A 12,540-nucleotide genomic window follows, 5' to 3' on the forward strand; every position below is an offset into this window, starting at 1 on the left:
TTAAAATTTAAAAATTCAAAAACTCTACAAAAATACTATAAGTCATAATTCTTCTCATATTAATATGATAAACAATATATATTTTAAAATATTGATCAAAATTCATATAGTTTGATTCTCAAGAAACGAAACATGACCAGTAAAAATTAACAAAGAGAGTAAATAGTCTAAGTATTCGAGATTTAAGTGGCGTACTTTAAAGTATATATTATGAACAATTTCTTTTTCCTAATAAAATGAACAACATCAAAGTCTAACTCGTATAATATGGTTTGAATAAGGTGGTATATGCATGGTTCGATTGACCTAAATAATCATTGATGCATTAGGGTAAGTTTATTTAAATTGACTAAGCTAATAATAGGATATATCAAAGTAGAAGAAGTAATTAGTCCATTCTCAATGTGAACAATTAATTTAGGAAGAACTTGTCAAAGATCGCAATAGTTCAACAGTACATTCACTTTCTTAAGTCATGTTCATACTAAAAGAATTAAATCGAATAAAGATTATGTTACTTCTCATTCAAACCGGCAAATCCATCCCTTAATCTAATTATCGATCATCTCATTTGCATATTGGCACATTCATAATACATCATAGCCAACAAACATTTATCTTTCTCTAAAATGTTAAATTTTTTCAAAAACTTCATGAATATATAGAAGAAAAATGTATATTTTGAGATTAAGACAAAAATACTTAATTAAAGTTCTTGAGGTTCGTCTAATTTTAGGAAGGAAGTCATTTTTCTTAGAATTATTTTCAACTATTAACTTTTCATGATATTATTATTAATCTTTAATACTTGAAAATGTAGTCAGAATATATATTATGATCCGATTACAATTATTATTAATATTCAATAATTATTTTTTCACTCTCCGATCAAACATCGAAAAAATTAATATTCTGACAAACACATGGTCTGAAAAGATTCGAAGAAGTCAACTCCGACACAAGTTTTGTTCTCTTTCATTTAGACTCTGTAACACGAACCAAATTATTATTATTAATACTATATAATAAGTTCCCCATAAGGATATGTTTGCCTTTTTTTTTTATTTATAACAAAACAAATATGTGTGCCTATTAATGCGGATCTAGCATTCTTTGAGAATGAGCATATCTGTCGTCTTTCATCCTTTTTAAACTAATTTTATTTTGATCCTCCCAATCAAGTTTGAAATAATTATCATGCATGTTCATCTTGATGTATGTGATGTTGTAAATGTTTACATGCTGCATGTGGATATAACATACTCAAGGAAAATAGGCCCAAACACATATATAGCCCCTCTAACTTGTCCATATTTTTCATTTTGACACTTTATCTTAGTATTGTTCCATTTTAATCCTTAAACTCCATTTTTTATGTTCCATTTTAACATGAAATATTATTTTTATGATTTCTTTATTTTTATATATATTTTTCAATGGCAACTTCTTATTTTAAATTGACATGTATCAGTTAATTTTAGTTAAAAAAATAAAAATTAAAAAAAAATAATTCTTTTTAAAAAACAATAATTTCTTTTTAAGAGTGTTATATATTTTTATGTGAAAAATAACCGATGAAATTGTGTTGGTTTTCTTTCTTTAAAATCACCGACAACTTAACAAAGTCAGCCGAGTTTCAACATTGTTTAGTAGTGTTATTAGCAATGAACAAGAGTCTTTTTTTAGTAGTGTTATTAACAAAGTCAGTCGAGTCTTTTTGAAGATGGTTTTTTTTATTCGTATTGATTTATATTAAAAATTAAAAGTGAGTATTTGCATTAAATTTAGATAGCTTAGATGATAAGAAAAAATAAATAAGTAGTGTTATTTAATTTAGTTGAATGTTTAAGAAAGAAAATCAAAGAACTTCTGTCAATTTATTTTCATGCAAAAATACAGAGAAATATCAAAAAATAATATTATTGTTTGAAAATTTTTATGTTTGTTCGCGACTGTTTAATTTTTTTACGAAAATTAACAGGCACACATCTATTTTTTTAAAATAAGAAATTGCTATTGAAGAACATAAATAAAAACAAATCATAAAAAATAGTATAAGTGTTTAAATGGTACATAAAAAATGGAGTTTAAGGGTTAAAATGGAACAAGGCTAAGTTGAAGTGTCAAAATGAAAAATGAGGACAAGTTTGAGGGGTTGTGAATGTGTTTGGCCTTAAATATTTACATTTGAGGCTATCTTATATTTGAAGGTCATACATAATTATTGAGATTTTCACAATATATCTCTTTCATATATAGAGTCATTAAAATAAGGGAATTTTTGAAATATTTTTAAAATAGTAGCATAAATAATACTTATAGAAAATTCATTTAAAATCATATCTCAATAATCTAGGATTAATTATGCAAAGTTAATACTATTCCTAAGTTTACAAAATGTTTGATCCCAACTTACGTTATTCATGCTTCAAATATCTAATTTTGCGTGAGCTTGAGTTAGAATATCTCGTGGTGATTGAAAGAGTCGGTTGTTAGGAGTAGGGGTGTACATAAGTCGGTTTGATTTGGTTTTTTATTAAAAAAAATCATGAACCAATTATGTCGGTTTATTAAATCGAAAAATTAAATCAAATCACATAAGTCAGTTTTTTCGGTTTCGGTTTTAGTCGGTTCTTTCGGTTTTTTTCTGTTTTTTAGTATTTGAAAAAGAGATCAAATATACTTTCACTTACCTGTGTGATAAGCTAAACTTAAAAAATGTTAAATGAATAGAAATTTTCAAAAAGACGGTAAAATTCACATGAGTACAAAATATATTTTTTGAAGTATCAACGTTCATTATGTTAAATTAATAAGATTAAAGGCTAGAGGCAAACTGAATACAAAACAAAATATTTACAAAGTAAATTGTTAACTTCGAATTTGAAAAGCTATAACAATATAATTGTAACTTTGGATCTTAATACAAAATAAAATATTTACAAATTTTACAAGCCCAAATTTGAAATAATATATATAAACATTGAAAACTATAAACTAATTAAAAATATATTAACAAAGTAGATTATAAATAATACTATTTTTTATCTATAAATAAAATAAAATTATATATATATATATATATATCCAAATTTGAAATAAAATATATAAACATTGAAAACTATAAACTAACTAAAAATATATCAACAAAGTAGATTATAAATAATATTTTTTATTTATAAATAAAATAAAATTATATATATATATATATATATATATATATATATATTATGTCAGTTTGATTTCAGTTCGGTTTGACTTTTTTTCTTTTAACACCAAACCAAACCAAGAGTGGTCGGCTTTTTTTTCATCCGCCAAACCAAACCACAATCGTTTTTTTTTTCGATTTGATTTAGTTCATCGGTTCGATTTGACTTGTACACCCCTAGTTAGGGGTATATGTTAGTACTAAATAGTTTTGAGTAATTGTTATAGGCTAATTAATATGAATTGAGCTAGACCTAATTGTACCTATTTGATGAAATTAGTTGCATGTAAGAGACTCCATTAATGGAGGTATCAATTTTTTCCTAAAAATTATGGATAGTCCAATGGATTCGGGTCGAAAAAATGGTATTGTTCTTCTTCCTTTTTGATGGGCTCTCCACCTTTAACGGATTTGAACATACAGCCATTCCATTTCTGTTGGGAAAACAGAGTATACACGTAAGTGTAATTTGTATATCTATAAGGAGTGGTTTACACTTTCAATGGCCACCATTCTTCCTTCATAATCAATCTACATTTGTTCTTCGCGTAAACTAAGAGAAAACTCAACCCATCAATGTCCCCTTTTTTCCTTTTCTTTTCTTCTTCCCCCAAAAGAAAATGTAAAAGAATCGGCGTTAGAAAAAAATAATAATAATAAACACCCAGAATTGTTAAAAGCCCCAAATAACCTGCAACACCATTGTTTTCTCCATTTTCCCCCCTTTTTCAACAGTGGTGTTTGCAGGTAATTTTGTTTTTTTTTGTTAATTTTACATTTAGTTTTTTTTGAGTTACCCATTGAATTTTTTTTCCCTTTCTTTCTGGGTGATTGATTGATACTGTATGTTTTGTTAATTTGAGGGAATATGCAACATAACATTTTTGCAACGATGCGTAGTTTGAATATGATTGAAGGATGTAAAGGAACACAAATTTATGCTTTTAATCAATCTGGGAAAACCACAACTAATGGTTATGGTGGTGGAGGTGGGGTTGGTGAGAAATTTCTACAACATCTTCATGAGAGGGTAAGTTCTGTTCGGTCAAAGTCTAATAGGAATTACCAAGCTATGCAACCCAAAGATAATGTGAAATCTGCTGTTTTAGTTGAAGCTTTAGCTAGTTATGGCCTACCCCAAACTGATTTTATTGAACCCCAGATTGAATCTTATCTGAAATCTGTTAATTTTGTGGAGACGTTAGCTGATGTTTATCGTAGGATGGAGGGTTGTTCTAAGTTTGAGATATCAGGGATGTATCTTGAACAATGTGCAATATTTAAGGGGTTATCAGATCCTAAGTTATTTAGGAAGTGCCTAAAGTCGGGTAGAGAACATGCTGTTGATGTGCATTCTAAGGTTGTGCTTTCCGCGTGGTTGAGGTTTGATAGAAGAGAGGATGAGCTTATTGGTGTATCGGCAATGGATTGTTGTGGGCGAAGTATTGAATGTCCGAGGAGTTCTTTAGTGTCAGGGTATAATCCTGAATTAGCTACTGATCCTTGTTCGTGTCACCAGAGACCTGTACAAGATGAGGATACTGAAATTTTCGTTGGAGATGAGGAATGTTCGACATCGATTAGTCATGATTATGAGGAGGAGGATTATGATATGTCATTTTGCATGGGGGAAGAAGAGATAAGGTGTAGGAGATTTAATATGGCTGCACTTTCGAGGCCATTTGAAGTGATGCTGTATGATGGTTTTATGGAGACTCGAAGGGAGAAGATAAATTTTTCACAGAATGGGATTTCTGCAAAGGGGATGAAAGCTGCTGAGATGTTCAGCAGAACGAAAAGTGTGGAGTCTTTTGATCCAGACACTGTCTTAGAGCTCCTATCATTGGCCAACAAGTTCTGTTGCAATGAAATGAAGTCTGCATGTGATGCTTATTTAGCATCATTGGTTTTTGATATGGATAGTGCTATGTTACTTATTGAATATGGGCTGGAGGAGACCGCATATGTTCTCGTGGCAGCTTGCTTGCAGGTGCTATTGAGGGAACTTCCAAATTCAATGCACAACCCCAACGTGTCAAGGCTCTTCTGCAGTTCAGAGGGTAAGGACAGATTAGCTTCTGCAGGGCATGCTTCGTTCTTGCTGTATTATTTTCTGACCCGAACAGCTATGGAGGAGGACATGAAATCAAACACAACTGTAATGCTCTTGGAAAGACTGGGAGAATTTTCAAGCATAGGCTGGCAGAAACAGCTTGCATTCCACCAGCTAGGTTGTGTGATGCTTGAAAGAAAAGAGTATAAAGATGCTCAAAAATGGTTTGAGGCAGCTGTTGAAGCTGGTCATGTTTATTCCTTAGCTGGCATTGCCCGAGCCAAGTACAAGCGCGGCCATATGTACAAGGCATATAAGTTGATGAACTCCGTCATATCTGACTGCACACCTTCTGGCTGGATGTATCAGGAGCGATCCCTGTATTGTCATGGCAAGGAAAAGACGATGGACTTGAGTACCGCTACTGAATTGGATCCAACCCTTTCTTATCCATATAAATACAGAGCTATGTCAATGGTTGAGGAGAATAGAACTGAGGCAGCCATTTCTGAGATCGACAAAATAATTGGTTTCAAGGTCTCTCCTGACTGCCTTGAGCTTCGTGCTTGGTTCTTAATTGCCCTGGAGGACTATGAAGGGGCTTTAAGGGATGTCAGAGCACTGTTGACTTTGGATCCCCAGTACGTGATGTTCCATGGGAAATTGCAAGGTGATAAATTGGTGGAGCTGTTACGTCATACTGTTCAGCAGCGCAATCAGGCTGATTGCTGGATGCAACTATATGACAGATGGTCCTCTGTAGATGATATTGGCTCCTTAGGTGTTGTTCACCACATGTTGGCCAATGACCCTGGGAAGAGTCTCTTACTGTTCAGGCAATCTCTCCTTCTTTTACGGTATGATTTAAGTATATATCTAGTTTTTTTATTTGTCATTGGCAAATCATTCCTGATCAGCTGCATGTTACATTGCTGGCTGTCTACATTGAATCACTTTAAGAAACTTGAAGCTCTTAACATTTACATCAATTGATTAACCAGAAAATTTGTGCAATTATTTTTTTGTATTGGTATTTGAACAATCTCTAAATGATCGATTAAAGTATGATCTCAATTCTCTATGTTCACAATTTTCTTAATCATAACTCTCAGTTCATTATAACAACTTTGCATCAGGCAGTTGTCTTCTCATGCATGAGTAGCTCAAGTTGAATACCTGGCTGGAGTTTAGAGTAATGTTCTTTTGTGCTCCATGAATTCTATAAGACTGATATGCAGTTTTATTTACAGGTTGAACAGCCACAGAGCTGCAATGCGTAGTCTGAGAGAAGCCCGAAACCAAGCTACCTCCGAGCATGAAAGGCTAGTCTATGAAGGATGGATACTATATGACACAGGTTATCGTGAAGAAGCTATTTCTAAAGCTGAAGAGTCCATCTCAATCCAGAGATCATTTGAAGCCTTTTTCCTAAAAGCATATGTTTTATCAGAAACAAATTCAGATTCTGAGTCATCTTTGTATGTAATACAACTGCTTGAGGAAGCTCTTAGATGCCCTTCAGATGGTCTTAGGAAAGGCCAGGTGAGTGCTTCTTTCAGGAATATACAAATACATGACGTCTAATGAACCAGAATATTCACTCAAAAAGTTATATACTCCTGCAGGCTCTGAGTAATCTGGCAAGTATCTATGTAGATGTTGATAAGCTAGACAGTGCAATTGATTGCTACGTGAATGCCTTGACTATTAAGCATACACGAGCCCATCAGGGCCTGGCACGTGTTTACCACCTCAAAAACCAGAGGAAAGCCGCATATGATGAGATGACAAAGTTGATTGAAAAGGCAAGCTACAATGCATCAGCTTATGAGAAGCGTTCTGAATATTGTGATCGTGAATTGGCAAAAAGTGATCTTACAATGGCAACTAACTTAGATCCCCTCAGGACATATCCATACAGATACAAAGCAGCTGGTAAGTTGCATCTTTTCATGCCATATGTAGTGAGGTGGAGTCTTATTGATTGTGGTCCTAGACGGCCCGTCTAGTTGCTTTTGTCCTATGTAATGACGTATAACTTCTTGTGCATGCTTATATATGAGTTTTCTTGTGTGGGCTGTAGGTTGGTATACATATTAAAAAAAGAGAAAGATATTAGTGAAACCCACTTGAATTCTGTCCCTTAACATGTGTAATGACAAAAAGTTAAACTCCTTGGTCAACCAAATCTTTCTTCAATTCCATGTATTCTTATGATTGCTTTGGGCGCACCGTCATTGTTGTTTGATTTAAAAAGAATCCGTCTTGTACAACCTAGTCTCCGTGCTACAAAGTGGACATATTTGGTAGCAGAGAAGAAATTTTCTTATTGAGGGAACTTCACTTGGCTGATGGGAGAAGCGACTCAAGTCTTTTGGCTGTTTTACTTGAAAATCGGACTAATGAGGAAAACAATCCAATCAGTGCGGTCAGTCCACCCTTCTGACGTGCGGGGGTCTGGACGGCCGGAGGATGACAGAGCAATCACGCCTTGCTCCCTCCTGGCATCTATGTCTTAAAATATGGTCACATTTACTTGGTTGCCAAACATAAATAAATATTTTTGCATCAGAATCTGAGAAGTTAGATCATTCAAGAGATCATTTCTGCTATTTGAAATCTTTACATCTCTTAGTTGATTGATTGGCTAGAGAAGTAATATCCTGTATTTGTATTTTCAGTTCTAATGGATGACCATAAGGAATCTGAGGCCATTTCAGAGCTAACAAAAGTCATAGCTTTCAAGCCCGACTTACACCTGCTCCATCTTCGAGCAGCTTTTCATGACTCGATGAATGAGCCTACATCTACCATTCGAGATTGCGAAGCAGCACTGTGTCTTGACTCTAGCCATGCAGATACACTTGAGCTTTATTCAAAAGCACGACAACGATCTAATGAATAACGATCAATGTGAAAGAGCAGATAAAATCATTGGCTTCTTCAGGATTGTTACTTTTTGGACAGTCAGTCACTGACTCACTTCTCCCTAAATTCTTTTAAGGTGCAGACAGGGCCAATACTAATTCATGTGATGATCCACTTCGTTTACACTTCAAGGAATTCAGATGAGACTTCCAATGACCGCTACACAAGGCAGCTACAAAAATCTTAAAAGAAAAGAAGAGTTAGAAATCAAAATCGTGATGAGAGGAAAATACTGAAAAGATAAAAAAGTGAGGGAAGTCGTAAATAAAAATGCATTCTAACTCGAAATATTTTTGAACTTCATAGTGCAGAATGCTGCTGATTCTGTTTGTAACACTGCAAAGATAGGGTTCCTTCTGTATGTACATTGAACTGCAGCATACTATGAATGTCTGGTACTCTGCTCAGTCAGAGTTTTTCCAATGTGATGATACTCTCTTGTTAAATTTTTTTCAGTCTCTTTATGTTCTGAATAGACACATAGCTAGAGTATGTCTCCAAAAGAGGATGCACTTAATTTTATTTATTTTGTTTCTCATCCGGTGTCCCTATCCCATTGGAGTCTGACTAATCCAGATTCGTGTTGGGTAGCGCTACCTACCAAGGATTTTTCCACACTCAGGGCTTGAAGCCGATACCTTTGGTTTAAGGGGGGAGCAACTCCATCCATTGCACCACATCCTTTGGTGGTCTCAACAACAATATACCTAGTGTAGTCACACAAGTGGAGTCTGAAGAGGGTAGGATATACACAAACCTTATCACTTGATATAGTGTGTTCATCCTTATTGCAGTACTAACCAAAAAAGCTAGATTACACCAAATATTTTGCAACATATTTCTCCCCTATTTAACCATTTCAAATCGATTTCTCTTTTCGCAATCATTCATATAATCTCAACAATACTTCAGATACAAGTTAAAATTATGCTCAAGATTGATGATTATTAAAATGAAGTAGCTTGAGATAATCCATATACATGAAGCCATTCTACAATAATCTAAGCAATATGAGTAGAAATATGTACATGAGGTTTGTATCTATGATTTTTTCACAAAAGGATGGAGGACATTCTTGTATTGAGGATGGTCCCAATCCAAAGCTTTCCATGATTTTTCACTCATTCTGATAAATTCAAGGTCTGGTGGAGCTGATGGCTGCCCATTTTGAAGAGGAAGAGTAAATGGAAGTCTCTTCAGCTTCCCACATAACGAAACTGTTACACGTTGAATAGAACCACAAGTCATTCTACCCTTGTATATGCTCTTGAGTTCTGGCAATGCATGTAAATAAAGAATCTGCAACTTTGGTAGAACAATAATAGGCGATGATGAGGCACATTGATTAACTTGTTCTTCTTCATCATCTGCTATTATCTCTTCCATTTCCTCGCAAATCCTTACAGTAATTTCTGTGAGATTTTGGAGGTATTGCAGCAGCCACTTAGGGATTAACTTCTTCATTTTATCACAGAACGAAACTTCAAGGCACCGGAGATGGGAAAAGGTTCCAACAGGAGGCAAAGGTTCTACTAATTCCAACTTACAAAGACCACTGAATTCTTTTAAGCAATGCAGAACCAATCTCTCAAGAGTTTCGAGTGTGTTGCAAGTAGACATGGGTCCCTGATGTCTCGTTGAGCTACAATTCGATGTCCTAATTAGGAACTCTATCCCATTGCATCTTCCAATTTTAATTAGTCTCAAGTCTTTGGTCTGAATAAGAGATGGAATAGCATCCAACAAGCTATCACCCAACATGCGAAAATCACATTCTGAAATAAGTAACTCCTGAATGTTTACTGGTAGAAGAGCCACATTTCGCGCTTCATCTTCTATCTGGTCATAGCGTAGCATCTCTATGCTGTCTCCAGTGAGAAGAAGATGCCTTAGAATCACCCGTTCACCACAAAAGGTCAAATCATAAGAAAGATGATCACTCTCCAAAATTGGCTCGGAAGAACTTTTTGTATCTAAAGCAATTACAAAGGAACTCGGCTTCCCCCAACGCTGTTGATATTTCACAAATCTATTAAAACTACAAACATCAATAAACTTTCCATGAAATACCTCTAGTTGTCTCATCCCTAGTAAGTCTTCCACTCGTACAACGAAAGGAATCGAGAGGAATTGAAGATTAGAGAGCCTAGCTAAAATGTCCACAGCTGGTTTCTTAGATAGTGTCTTTGGAACTCTTTCATCTCTTGTCATGTCCAAGCATCTTAATTTAACTAAGCTTTCTAAACCTTGAGGCACTTCCTGGATAATTGTGTGGAAAAGGTCTAACTCAATGAGGTTCTTCAGATTGTTCAATGGTGGCACAAATCTAAGTCCATAACAACGTCGTAACAGTAATGCAGAGAGACTTACTAGATTTGACACAGAACTAGGCAGCTGATGTATCGCGGTATAGCTTAAATCCAAAACACGTAGACCAGGCATCTGCGTGAAAAAGGGATCGATAACTTGACTCAGACTACAATTTCCTTGCAATAACAAAGTTGTAAGTTTCGGACATATAGAGGATAAAGGCTGTGAAATTTTGCTTATATCATTATTCATCAAAGAAACCTTGTCCAAATCCTCTGACCATTCTTGCTCCCCTGGTATTTCGCGCAATTGTGCTCCTGCTCTCACCATCAAATTAATTTCATCTCCTGCAATTCGCAATGCCATCTCTCTCACCAAATCATGCATCCTCACACATCGAGATCCATTTCCATTCACGACATTTTCTAGTAAGCACGCCCTTTCCAATTTGTTCAATACTGCATAGCCTTGATCAAGTTCTGCTTTCCTACTGTTCCTTTTGACAAGCAACTCTTCCACAATGAGAAGGCGAACCAATTCATCTCTCCGAATTTTGTAGTCTTCTGGGTATAAGCAACAATAAAGAAAACACTTTTGTAGTTTTGGATCTCTCAATCTGTTATAACTACACTGGAGAATTGGAAACACATCATTGTTCATATTCTCCATTTCCATACAAGAGGCTTTGAATTCTTCAAACGCGTCCCTCCATTCAAAAACATCGTTAACTCCTCTCATACTTGCAGCCATAGTTATTATCCCCAATGGCAATCCATCACATTTCTTAGTCATTTTCTTCGCGATTTCTTCTATCTCTTTCGAAAGATCTCCCCATTGACAACCAAGTGTCCTGATGAATAATTCCCATGATTCAGTCATTGAAAGAGTTTCTACTTTTACTTTCTTCTGGCAGCCAATCTTATCACACACCTCAGACGATCGACTAGTTATGATTAACTTACCTCCACCAATTTCCAGTGGAATTCCCACTTTTGTTACATCAAATATGTTCCATACATCATCCAATATGAGCACAAAGCTTTTCTTCCTCTTCAAACTATGGAACAACTTTGCTGTCCTCTTCTTGTCATCATCCTCACTCGAAAGGTCTAGACCGATAGTATTAGCAATATTGTTTTGAATTTTAGAAATGCTAAAATCTTGTGATACAGTAATCCAGTAAACATTACCCGAAAATCTTGATTCTTTGAGGAGATGATCATGTATATGCATTGCAAGAGTCGTTTTCCCCACACCTCCCATACCATAAATGCCAATACTTGAAACTTCATTCAACGACGTTATCACCTTTCTTAGACTCTCCACAAATGCTTCACCTTTCAAGTTTGTCATCACCAACGGCTGCATCTTCCCTTCGTATAAATGAAGCAAAATTCCTTCCGAAAATTTACCTTGATCTAGGAGATATTCCACTTCTTCATGTATTTTATCAGCACGATTTGACAATCCTATGCGCGAAAAGCTGGAACTCTGTTCTACTTCTTGCTCAAAGCATTCAAACTCATGTTCTAGCTTTTGTACACTACTCTGCCAATTTTCAACCTCAGTCTTTCTTCTTTTACTCGAATGGAGCTCTGCATCTTTTACCTCATCCGCGATATCCTTCCTTCGACTAATCAACACTTCCATCATTCTTTTTACTGTTTCTAGTTTTTCCTCAAGTCCCATGTATGGATCCCACACATTTTCTTTGAGGATTGATAATGACTCAATCACCATAGTACTAACAAAACACAGGGGCGGAGCCAGTATAGTAGTTACAAGTTGACAGAACTCAATAACTTTGGCTCAAATCATGTATTTATATTAACAAAGTTCGTTTACTATGTGCAAATAATCTTATTCAGAACTCAGTAAGTAAAAATGAACTATGGTTCAAAACTCATAACATAACAATCCTGACTCTAACTTTGCACATACATATATAAATAGAGAGAAATATGAGGACATATAATAGGCCAAACAATTAAATGATTTACCAAGTCAGAAGGAGCTCTAAAACATTGAGAAAATCTCCTCA

The 12,540-nt window shown here is 34.8% G+C and overlaps 2 protein-coding genes across 2 annotated transcripts; one reads left to right on the forward strand and one right to left on the reverse strand.

The window, feature by feature from the left end:
• The first annotated feature begins 4,017 nt into the window (after positions 1 to 4,017).
• On the forward strand, positions 4,018 to 8,617 carry LOC125865057 (ethylene-overproduction protein 1-like). Its single transcript, XM_049545222.1, has 4 exons — positions 4,018 to 6,118; positions 6,512 to 6,803; positions 6,887 to 7,196; positions 7,943 to 8,617. The coding sequence occupies exons 1-4, from the start codon at positions 4,077 to 4,079 to the stop codon at positions 8,164 to 8,166; spliced, it is 2,868 nt and encodes a 955-aa protein (XP_049401179.1). The 5' UTR covers positions 4,018 to 4,076; the 3' UTR covers positions 8,167 to 8,617.
• Positions 8,618 to 9,230: 613 nt separating this feature from the next.
• Positions 9,231 to 12,239, reverse strand: LOC125866083 (putative disease resistance protein At4g10780). Its single transcript, XM_049546375.1, has one exon. The coding sequence runs from the start codon at positions 12,237 to 12,239 to the stop codon at positions 9,231 to 9,233; it is 3,009 nt and encodes a 1,002-aa protein (XP_049402332.1).
• Positions 12,240 to 12,540: the final 301 nt, after the last annotated feature.

This window comes from Solanum stenotomum, chromosome 5, assembly GCF_019186545.1.
Source record: "Solanum stenotomum isolate F172 chromosome 5, ASM1918654v1, whole genome shotgun sequence".
In the NCBI taxonomy this organism is placed as follows: Eukaryota; Viridiplantae; Streptophyta; class Magnoliopsida; order Solanales; family Solanaceae; genus Solanum; species Solanum stenotomum.